This window comes from Pristiophorus japonicus, chromosome 18, assembly GCF_044704955.1.
Source record: "Pristiophorus japonicus isolate sPriJap1 chromosome 18, sPriJap1.hap1, whole genome shotgun sequence".
NCBI classification, from domain to species: domain Eukaryota; kingdom Metazoa; phylum Chordata; class Chondrichthyes; family Pristiophoridae; genus Pristiophorus; species Pristiophorus japonicus.
The window spans coordinates 51,662,094-51,675,152 of NC_091994.1; the positions used below are offsets into that span (position 1 = coordinate 51,662,094).

At 43.4% G+C, this 13,059-nt stretch overlaps 1 protein-coding gene across 1 annotated transcript in view; it reads left to right on the plus strand.

The window, feature by feature from the left end:
* LOC139229236 (interleukin-27 subunit beta-like) overlaps window positions 1-12,768 on the plus strand; it is a 63,921-nt gene extending 51,153 nt beyond the window's left edge. The window contains exon 6 of the mRNA XM_070860895.1: window positions 12,619-12,768. Within this exon, the coding sequence (XP_070716996.1) occupies window positions 12,619-12,768 (150 nt within the window). The remainder of the gene's footprint in view (window positions 1-12,618) is intronic.
* The last annotated feature ends 291 nt before the right edge of the window (window positions 12,769-13,059 follow it).

Here is a 13,059-nt window from a genome sequence, read left to right on the forward strand (position 1 = left end):
CCCATTACCCTATTTCCCAGTGTCCTTTACCCTATTTCCCATTGCCCATTGCCTTATTTCCCATGCCCCTATTTCCCAGTGTCCATTGCCCTATTTTCCATTGCCCATTGCTCTATTTCCCAGTGTCCATTACCCTATTTCCCAGTGTCCATTGCCGTATTGCCCATTACCCATTGCTCTATTTCCCATTGCCCATTACCCTATTTCCCAGTGTCCATTACCCTATTTCCCATTGCCCTATTTCCCATTGCCCATTACCCTATTTCCCATGACCCTATTTCCCAGTGTCCATTGCCCTATTTTCCATTGCCCATTGCTCTATTTCCCATTGCCCATTACCCTATTCCCCAGTGTCCATTGCCCTATTTCCCATTGCCCATTACCCTATTTCCCATTGCCCTATTTCCCAGTATCCATTACCCTATTTCCCAGTGTCCATTGCCGTATTGCCCATTACCCCTTGCTCTATTTCCCAGTGTCCATTGCCCTATTTTCCATTGCCCATTACCCTATTTCCCAGTGTCCATTGCCCTATTTCCCATTGCCCATTACCCTATTTCCCATTGCCCATTGCCCTATTTCCCAGTGTGCATTACCCTATTTTTCAGTGTCCATTGCCCTATTTCCCATTGCCCATTATCCTATTTCCCATTGCCCATTACCCTATTTCCGAGTGTCTATTGCCCTATTTCCCATTGCCCATTACCCTATTTCCCATTGCCATTACCCTATTTCCCATTGCCCATTATCCTATTTCCCAGTGTCCATTATCCTATTTCCCATTGCCCTGTTTCCCATTGCCCTTTGCCCTATTTCCCAGTGTCCATTGTCCTATTTCCCATAGTCCATTACCCTATTTCCCATTGCCCATTACCCTATTTCCCAGTGTCCATTGCCCTATTTCCCAGTGTCCATGACCCTATTTCCCATTGCCCATTACCCTATTTCCCATTGTCCATTACCCTATTTCCCATTGCCCATTACCCTATTTCCCATTACCCTATTTCCCAGTGTCCATTACCCTATTTCCCATTGTCCATTACCCTATTTCCCAGTGTCCATTACCCTATTTCCCATTACCCTATTTCCCATTGTCCATGACCCTATTTCACATTGTCCATGACCCTATTTCCCATTGTCCATTACAATATTTCCCTGTGTCCATTACACTATGTCCCATTGTCCATGACCCTATTTCCCATTGTCCATTACCGTATTTCCCAGTGTCCATTACCCTATTTCCCATTGCCCATTGCCCTATTTCCCAGTGTCCATTGTCCTATTTCCCATTGCCCATTACCCTATTTCCCATTGCCTATTACCCTATTTCCCACTGTCCATTACCCTATTTCCCATGACCCTATTTCCCATAGTCCATGACCCTATTTCACGTTGTCCATGACCCTATTTCCCATTGTCCATTACAACATTTCCCTGTGTCCATTACACTATTTCCCATTGTCCACGACCCTATTTCCCATTGTCCATTACACTATTTCCCATTGTCCATTACATTATTTCCCTGTGTCCATTACACTATTTCCCATTGTCCATGACCCTATTTCCCATTGCCCATTACCCTATTTCCCATTGTCCATTACCCTATTTCCCATTGCCCATTACCCTATTTCCCATTACCCTATTTCCCATTGTCCATTACCCTATTTCCCATTGTCCTTTACCCTATTTCCCAGTGTCCATTACCCTATTTCCCATGACCCTATTTCCCATTTTCCATGACCCTATTTCACATTGTCCATGACCCTATTTCCCATTGTCCATTACAATATTTCCCTGTGTCCATTACACTATTTCCCTTTGTTCACGACCCTATTTCCCATTGTCCATTACACTATTTCCCATTGTCCATTACCCTATTTCCCAGTGTCCATTACCCTATTTCCCATTGCCCTATTTCCCATTGCCCATTGCCCTATTTCCCAGTGTCCATTACCCCATTTCCCATTACCCTATTTCCCAGTGTCCATTGTCCTATTTCCCATTGCCCATTACCCTATTTCCCATTGCCCATTACCCTATTTCCCATTACCCTATTTCCCAGTGTCCATTGTCCTATTTCCCATTGTCCATTACCCTATTTCCCATTGGCCATTACCCTATTTCCCAGTGTCCATTGCTCTATTTCCCAGTGTCCATGACCCTATTTCCCATTGTCCATTACATTATTTCCCTGTGTCCATTACACTATTTCCCATTGTCCATGACCCTATTTCCCATTGCCCATTACCCTATTTCCCATTGTCCATTACCCTATTTCCCATTGCCCATTACCCTATTTCCCATTGCCCATTATCCTATTTCCCATTACCCTATTTCCCAGTGTCCATTACCCTATTTCCCATTGTCCATTACCCTATTTCCCAGTGTCCATTACCCTATTTCCCATGACCCTATTTCCCATTTTCCATGACCCTATTTCACATTGTCCATGACCCTATTTCCCACTGTCCATTACAATATTTCCCTGTGTCCATTACACTATTTCCCATTGTTCATGACCCTATTTCCCATTGTCCATTACACTATTTCCCATTGTCCATTACCCTATTTCCCAGTGTCCAATACCCTATTTCCCATTTCCCATTACCCTATTTCCCAATGCCCTAATTCCCATTGCCCATTAACCTATTTCTCCTTACCCTATTTCCCAGTGTCCATTGCCCAATTTCGCATTGCCCATTGCTCTATTTCCCAGTATCCATTGCCCTATTTCCCATTGCCCATTACCCTATTTCCCATTGCCCATTGCTCTATTTCCCAGTATCCATTGCCCTATTTCCCATTGCCCATGACCCTATTTCCCATTGCCAATTGCTCTATTTCCCAGTATCCATTGCCCTATTTCCCAGTGTCCATTACCCTATTTCCCATTACCCTATTTCCCATTGCCCATTATCCTATTTCCCATTGCCCATTACCCTATTTTCCAGTGTCCATTACCCTATTTCCCATTGTCCATTACCCTATTTCCCATTACCCTATTTCCCAGGGTCCATTACCCTATTTCCCATTGCCAATTGCTCTATTTCCCAGTATCCATTGCCCTATTTCCCAGTGTCCATGACCCTATTTCCCATTACCCTATTTCCCATTGCCCATTACCCTATTTCCCATTGCCCATTACCCTATTTCCCAGTGTCCATTACTCTATTTCCCAGTGTCCATTACCCTATTTCCTATTGCCCATTACCCTATTTCCCATTGCCCATTAACCTATTTCCCAGTGTCCATTACTCTATTTCCCATGACACTATTTCCCATTGGCCATTACCTATTTCCCATTACCCTATTTCCCATTGTCCATTACCCTATTTCCCATTGCCCATTACCCTATTTCCCATTGTCCATTACCCTATTTCCCATTGCCCATTACCCTATTTCCCATTACCCTATTTCCCAGTGTCCATTACCCTATTTCCCATTGTCCTTTACCCTATTTCCCAGTGTCCATTACCCTATTTCCCATGACCCTATTTCCCATTTTCCATGACCCTATTTCACATTGTCCATGACCCTATTTCCCATTGTCCATTACAATATTTCCCTGTGTCCATTACACTATTTCCCTTTGTTCACGACCCTATTTCCCATTGTCCATTACACTATTTCCCATTGTCCATTACCCTATTTCCCAGTGTCCATTACCCTATTTCCCATTGCCCTATTTCCCATTGCCCATTGCCCTATTTCCCAGTGTCCATTACCCCATTTCCCATTACCCTATTTCCCAGTGTCCATTGTCCTATTTCCCATTGCCCATTACCCTATTTCCCATTGCCCATTACCCTATTTCCCATTACCCTATTTCCCAGTGTCCATTGTCCTATTTCCCATTGTCCATTACCCTATTTCCCATTGGCCATTACCCTATTTCCCAGTGTCCATTGCTCTATTTCCCAGTGTCCATGACCCTATTTCCCATTGTCCATTACATTATTTCCCTGTGTCCATTACACTATTTCCCATTGTCCATGACCCTATTTCCCATTGCCCATTACCCTATTTCCCATTGTCCATTACCCTATTTCCCATTGCCCATTACCCTATTTCCCATTGCCCATTATCCTATTTCCCATTACCCTATTTCCCAGTGTCCATTACCCTATTTCCCATTGTCCATTACCCTATTTCCCAGTGTCCATTACCCTATTTCCCATGACCCTATTTCCCATTTTCCATGACCCTATTTCACATTGTCCATGACCCTATTTCCCACTGTCCATTACAATATTTCCCTGTGTCCATTACACTATTTCCCATTGTTCATGACCCTATTTCCCATTGTCCATTACACTATTTCCCATTGTCCATTACCCTATTTCCCAGTGTCCAATACCCTATTTCCCATTTCCCATTACCCTATTTCCCAATGCCCTAATTCCCATTGCCCATTAACCTATTTCTCCTTACCCTATTTCCCAGTGTCCATTGCCCAATTTCGCATTGCCCATTGCTCTATTTCCCAGTATCCATTGCCCTATTTCCCATTGCCCATTACCCTATTTCCCATTGCCCATTGCTCTATTTCCCAGTATCCATTGCCCTATTTCCCATTGCCCATGACCCTATTTCCCATTGCCAATTGCTCTATTTCCCAGTATCCATTGCCCTATTTCCCAGTGTCCATTACCCTATTTCCCATTACCCTATTTCCCATTGCCCATTATCCTATTTCCCATTGCCCATTACCCTATTTTCCAGTGTCCATTACCCTATTTCCCATTGTCCATTACCCTATTTCCCATTACCCTATTTCCCAGGGTCCATTACCCTATTTCCCATTGCCAATTGCTCTATTTCCCAGTATCCATTGCCCTATTTCCCAGTGTCCATGACCCTATTTCCCATTACCCTATTTCCCATTGCCCATTACCCTATTTCCCATTGCCCATTACCCTATTTCCCAGTGTCCATTACTCTATTTCCCAGTGTCCATTACCCTATTTCCTATTGCCCATTACCCTATTTCCCATTGCCCATTAACCTATTTCCCAGTGTCCATTACTCTATTTCCCATGACACTATTTCCCATTGGCCATTACCTATTTCCCATTACCCTATTTCCCATTGTCCATTACCCTATTTCCCATTGCCCATTACCCTATTTCCCAGTGTCCATTACCTTATTTCCCATTGCCCATTACCCTATTTCCCATTGCCCATTACCTTATTTCCCATTGCCCATTACCCTATTTCCCAGTGTCCATTACACTATTTCCCAGTGTCCATTACCCTATTTCCCATTGCCCATTGCCCATTACCCTATTTCCCATTGCCCATTACCCTATTTCCCAGAACATTACTCTATTTCCCATGACCCTATTTCCCATTGCCCATTACCTATTTCCCATTACCCTATTTCCCATTGTCCATTACCCTATTTCCCATTACCCTATTTCCCAGGGTCCATTACCCTATTTCCCATTGCCCATTACCCTATTTTCCAGTGTCCATTACCCTATTTCCCATTGCCCATTACCCTACTTCCCAGTGTCCATTACTCTATTTCCCATTGCCCATTACCCTATTTCCCAGTGTACATTACCCTATTTCCCAGTGTCCATTGCCGTATTTCCAATTGCCCATTTCTCTATTTCCCATTGCCCATTACCCTATTTCCTAGTGTCAATTACCCTATTTCCAATTACCTTATTTCCCATTGCCCATTACCCTATTTCGCAGTGTCTATTACCCTATTTTCCATTGTCCATTACCCTATTTCCCATTACCCTATTTCCCAGGGTCCATTACCCTATTTCCCATTGCCCATTACCTTATTTCCCAGTGTCCATTACCCTATTTCCCATTGCCCATTACACTATTTCCCAGTGTCCATTACTCTATTTCCCATTGCCCATTACCCTATTTCCCAGTGTCCATTACCCTGTTTCCCATTGCCCATTGCCTTATTTCCCATGCCCCTATTTCCCAGTGTCCATTGCCCTATTTTCCATTGCCCATTGCTCTATTTCCCAGTGTCCATTACCCTATTTCCCAGTGTCCATTGCCGTATTGCCCATACCCATTGCTCTATTTCCCATTGCCCATTACCCTATTTCCCAGTGTCCATTACCCTATTTCCCATTGCCCTATTTCCCATTGCCCATTACCCTATTTCCCATGACCCTATTTCCCAGTGTCCATTGCCCTATTATCCATTGCCCATTGCTCTATTTCCCATTGCCCATTACCCTACTTTCCGCTGTCCATTACCCTTTTTCCCATATCCCATTGCCCTATTTCCCATTTCCCATTACCCTATTTCCCATTACCCTATTTCCCAGTTTCCATTACCCTATTTCCCATTGCCCATTACCCTATTTCCCATTACCCTATTTCCCAGTGTCCATTACCCTATTTCCCATTTCCCATTACCCTATTTCCCATTGCCCTATTTCCCATTGCCCTATTTCCCATTGCCCATTAATCTATTTCCCCTTACCCTATTTCCCAGTGTCCATTGCAAAATTTCCCATTGCCCATTGCTCTATTTCCCAGTATCCATTGCCCGATTTCCCATTGCCCATTACCCTATTTCCAATTGTCCATTACCCTATTTCCCAGTGTCCATTGCCCTATTTCCCATTGCCCATTTCTCTATTTCCCATTGCCCATTACCCTATTTCCCAGTGTCAATTACCCTATTTCCAATTACCCTATTTCCCATTGCCCATTACCCTATGCCGCAGTGTCTATTACCCTATTTCCCATTGTCCATTACCCTATTTCCCATTACCCTATTTCCCAGGATCCATTACCCTATTTCCCATTGCCCATTACCTTATTTCCCAGTGTCCATTAATCTATTTCCCATTACCCTATTTCCCAGTGTCCATTACTCTATTTCCCATTGCCCATTACCCTATTTCCCAGTGTCCATTACCCTGTTTCCCAGTGTCCATTGCCGTATTTCCCATTACCCATTGCTCTATTTCCCATTGCCCATTACCCTATTTCCCAGTGTCCTTTACCCTATTTCCCATTGCCCATTGCCTTATTTCCCATGCCCCTATTTCCCAGTGTCCATTGCCCTATTTTCCATTGCCCATTGCTCTATTTCCCAGTGTCCATTACCCTATTTCCCAGTGTCCATTGCCGTATTGCCCATTACCCATTGCTCTATTTCCCATTGCCCATTACCCTATTTCCCACTGTCCATTACCCTATTTCCCATTGCCCTATTTCCCATTGCCCATTACCCTATTTCCCATGACCCTATTTCCCAGTGTCCATTGCCCTATTTTCCATTGCCCATTGCTCTATTTCCCATTGCCCATTACCCTATTCCCCAGTGTCCATTGCCCTATTTCCCATTGCCCATTACCCTATTTCCCATTGCCCTATTTCCCAGTATCCATTACCCTATTTCCCAGTGTCCATTGCCGTATTGCCCATTACCCCTTGCTCTATTTCCCAGTGTCCATTGCCCTATTTTCCATTACCCATTACCCTATTTCCCAGTGTCCATTGCCCTATTTCCCATTGCCCATTACCCTATTTCCCATTGCCCATTGCCCTATTTCCCAGTGTGCATTACCCTATTTTTCAGTGTCCATTGCCCTATTTCCCATTGCCCATTATCCTATTTCCCATTGCCCATTACCCTATTTCCGAGTGTCTATTGCCCTATTTCCCATTGCCCATTACCCTATTTCCCATTGCCATTACCCTATTTCCCATTGCCCATTATCCTATTTCCCAGTGTCCATTATCCTATTTCCCATTGCCCTGTTTCCCATTGCCCTTTGCCCTATTTCCCAGTGTCCATTGTCCTATTTCCCATAGTCCATTACCCTATTTCCCATTGCCCATTACCCTATTTCCCAGTGTCCATTGCCCTATTTCCCAGTCCATGACCCTATTTCCCATTGCCCATTACCCTATTTCCCATTGTCCATTACCCTATTTCCCATTGCCCATTACCCTATTTCCTATTACCCTATTTCCCAGTGTCCATTACCCTATTTCCCATTGTCCATTACCCTATTTCCCAGTGTCCATTACCCTATTTCCCATTACTCTATTTCCCATTGTCCATGACCCTATTTCACATTGTCCATGACCCTATTTCCCATTGTCCATTACAATATTTCCCTGTGTCCATTACACTATGTCCCATTGTCCATGACCCTATTTCCCATTGTCCATTACCCTATTTCCCAGTGTCCATTACCCTATTTCCCATTGCCCATTGCCCTATTTCCCAGTGTCCATTGTCCTATTTCCCATTGCCCATTACCCTATTTCCCATTGCCTATTACCCTATTTCCCACTGTCCATTACCCTATTTCCCATGACCCTATTTCCCATAGTCCATGACCCTATTTCACATTGTCCATGACCCTATTTCCCATTGTCCATTACAACATTTCCCTGTGTCCATTACACTATTTCCCATTGTCCACGACCCTATTTCCCATTGTCCATTACACTATTTCCCATTGTCCATTACATTATTTCCCTGTGTCCATTACACTATTTCCCATTGTCCATGACCCTATTTCCCATTGCCCATTACCCTATTTCCCATTGTCCATTACCCTATTTCCCATTGCCCATTACCCTATTTCCCATTACCCTATTTCCCAGTGTCCATTACCCTATTTCCCATTGTCCATTACCCTATTTCCCAGTGTCCATTACCCTATTTCCCATGACCCTATTTCCCATTTTCAATGACCCTATTTCACATTGTCCATGACCCTATTTCCCATTGTCCATTACAATATTTCCCTGTGTCCATTACACTATTTCCCTTTGTTCATGACCCTATTTCCCATTGTCCATTACACTATTTCCCATTGTCCATTACCCTATTTCCCAGTGTCCATTACCCTATTTCCCATTGCCCTATTTCCCATTGCCCATTGCCCTATTTCCCTGTGTCCATTACCCTATTTCCCATTACCCTATTTCCCAGTGTCCATTGTCCTATTTCCCATTGCCCATTACCCTATTTCCCATTGCCCATTACCCTATTTCCCATTACCCTATTTCCCAGTGTCCATTGTCCTATTTCCCATTGTCCATTACCCTATTTCCCATTGCCCATTACCCTATTTCCCAGTGTCGATTGCTCTATTTCCCAGTGTCCATGACCCTATTTCCCATTGTCCATTACATTATTTCCCTGTGTCCATTACACTATTTCCCATTGTCCATGACCCTATTTCCCATTGCCCATTACCCTATTTCCCATTGCCCATTATCCTATTTCCCATTACCCTATTTCCCAGTGTCCATTACCCTATTTCCCATTGTCCATTACCCTATTTCCCATTGTCCATTACCCCATTTCCCATGACCCTATTTCCCATTTTCCATGACCCTATTTCACATTGTCCATGACCCTATTTCCCACTGTCCATTACAATATTTCCCTGTGTCCATTACACTATTTCCCATTGTTCATGACCCTATTTCCCATTGTCCATTACACTACTTCCCATTGTCCATTACCCTATTTCCCAGTGTCCATTACCCTATTTCCCATTGCCCTATTTCCCATTGCCCATTGCCCTATTTCCCAGTGTCCATTGTCCTATTTCCCAGTGTCCATTGTCCTATTTCCCATTGCCCATTACCCTATTTCCCATTGTCCATTACCCTATTTCCCATTGCCCATTACCCTATTTCCCAGTGTCCAATGCCCTATTTCCCATTTCCCATTACCCTATTTTCCATTACCCTATTTCCCATTGCCCATTACCCTATTATCCAGTGTCCATTACCCTATTTCCCATTGCCCATTGCCCTATTTCCCATTGCCCATTCCCCTATTTCCCAGTGTCCATTACCGTATTTCCCAGTGTCCATTACCCTATTTCCCATTGCCCTATTTCCCATTGCCCATTACCCTATTTCCCATTACCCTATTTCCCTGTGTCCATTACCCTATTTCCCCTTGCCCTATTTCCCATTGCCCATTACCCTTTTTCCCATGACCCTATTTCCCATTGCCCATTACCCTATTTCCCATTGTCCATTACCCTATTTCCCATTGCCCATTATCCTATTTCCCATTGCCCATTACCCTATTTCCCATTGTCCATTACCCTATTTCCCAGTGTCCATTACCCTATTTCCCATGACCCTATTTCCCATAGTCCATGACCCTATTTCACATTGTCCATGACCCTATTTCCCATTGTCCATTACAACATTTCCCTGTGTCAATTGCACTATTTCCCATTGTCCATGACCCTATTTCCCATTGTCCATTACACTATTTCCCATTGTTCATTACATTATTTCCCTGTGTCCATTACACTATTTCCCATTGTCCATGACCCTGTTTCCCATTGCCCATTACCCTATTTCCCATTGTCCATTACCCTATTTCCCATTGCCCATTACCCTATTTCCCATTACCCTATTTCCCATTGTCCTTTACCCTATTTCCCAGTGTCCATTACCCTATTTCCCATGACCCTATTTCCCATTTTCCATGACCCTATTTCACATTGTCCATGACCCTATTTCCCATTGTCCATTACAATATTTCCCTGTGTCCATTACACTATTTCCCATTGTTCATGGCCCTATTTCCCATTGTCCATTACACTATTTCCCATTGTCCATTACCCTATTTCCCAGTGTCCATTACCCTATTTCCCATTGCCCTATTTCCCATTGCCCATTGCCCTATTTCCCAGTGTCCATTGTCCTATTTCCCAGTGTCCATTGTCCTATTTCCCATTGCCCATTACCCTATATCCCATTGCCCATTACCCTATATCCCAGTGTCCATTACCCTATTTCCCAGTGTCCATGACCCTATTTCCCATTGCCCATTATCCTATTTCCCATTGTCCATTACCCTATTTCCCATTGCCCATTACCCTATTTCCCATTGTCCATTACCCTATTTCCCAGTGTCCATTACCCTATTTCCCATGACCCTATTTCCCATTGTCCATGACCCTATTTCACATTGTCCATGACCCTATTTCCCATTGTCCATTACAACATTTCCCTGTGTCCATTACACTATTTCCCATTGTCCATGACCCTATTTCCCATTGTCCATGACCCTATTTCCCATTGTCCATTACAATATTTCCCTGTGTCCATTACACTATTTCCCATTGTCCATTACACTATTTCCCTGTGTCCATCACACTATTTCCCATTGTCCATTACCCTATTTCCCATTGTCCATGACCCTATTTTCCAGTGTCCATTACACTATTTCCCATTGTTCATTACACTATTTCCCATTGTCCATTACCCTATTTCCCATTGTCCATGACCCTATTTCCCATTGTCCATTACACTATTTCCCATTGTCCATGACCCTATTTCCCATTGCCCATTACACTATTTCCCTGTGTCCATTACACTATTTCCCTGTGTCCATTACACTATTTCCCATTGTCCATGACCCTATTTCCCATTGTCCATTACACTATTTCCCATTGTCCATTACCCTATTTCCCATTGCCCATTACCCTATTTTCCATTGTCCATGACCCTATTTCCCAGTGTCCATTGTCCTATTTCCCATTGCCCATTACCCTATATCCCATTGCCCATTACCCTATATCCCAGTGTCCATTACCCTATTTCCCAGTGTCCATGACCCTATTTCACATTGTCCATGACCCTATTTCCCATTGTCCATTACAACATTTCCCTGTGTCCATTACACTATTTCCCATTGTCCATGACCCTATTTCCCATTGTCCATGACCCTATTTCCCATTGTCCATTACAATATTTCCCTGTGTCCATTACACTATTTCCCATTGTCCATTACACTATTTCCCTGTGTCCATCACACTATTTCCCATTGTCCATGACCCTATTTCCAACTGTCCATGACCCTATTTCCCATTGTCCATTATAATATTTCCCTGTGTCCATTACACTATTTCCCATTGTCCATTACACTATTTCCCTGTGTCCATCACACTATTTCCCATTGTCCATGACCCTATTTCCAATTGTCCATGACCCTATTTCCCATTGTCCATTACAATATTTCCCTGTGTCCATTACACTATTTCCCATTGTCCATGACCCTATTTCCCATTGTCCATGACCCTATTTTCCAGTGTCCATTACACTATTTCCCATTGTTCATTACACTATTTCCCATTGTCCATTACCCTATTTCCCATTGTCCATGACCCTATTTCCCATTGTCCATTACACTATTTCCCATTGTCCATGACCCTATTTCCCATTGCCCATTACACTATTTCCCTGTGTCCATTACACTATTTCCCTGTGTCCATTACACTATTTCCCATTGTCCATGACCCTATTTCCCATTGTCCATTACACTATTTCCCATTGTCCATTACCCTATTTCCCATTGCCCATTACCCTATTTTCCATTGTCCATGACCCTATTTCCCATTGTCCATGACCCTATTTCCCATTGTCCATGACCCTATTTCTCATTGTCCATTACCCTATTTCCCATTGTCCATGACCCTATTTCCCATTGCCCATTACCCTATTTTCCATTGTCCATGACCCTATTTCCCATTGCCCATTACCCTATTTCTCAGCTGTCCATTACCCTGTTTCTGAGTTGTCACGTTCATATTGGGCTTTGGATAAATTGACTTCTTTCTTTACGTCCCACAGATTGAGGTCAGTGATCAAACCAACTATACCCTGAGGGGCCTGCGATCCAGAGCTTTATACTTTGTGGAAGTTGCAGCGAAGGACTTTGTTGATAATGGTAATTCCAGTGACTGGAGTCCGACTGTCTCCGCACGCCTGTGGTCCAGTTGAGTGATTAAATGGTGCGAGTGGTGACATCCCTGAAGCTAAATCTGCTTCTAGTACAATGTGCTTATAATCACAGCCACACACATGGTAAATCTTACAGACTTCCTTCAAAGCAGCGGAAACATGAAGGTGGAGCATTTCACTAAAAACTATTTACCAATAAACACTGCAGATGTATTCTACACACGTTTTTGCATCTTTATTTTGTCAAATGCACTTGAGTCAAAATCTTTTCCTTAAGAACATAAGACCATATGAATTCGGAACAGGAGTAGGCCATACGGCCCCTTGAGC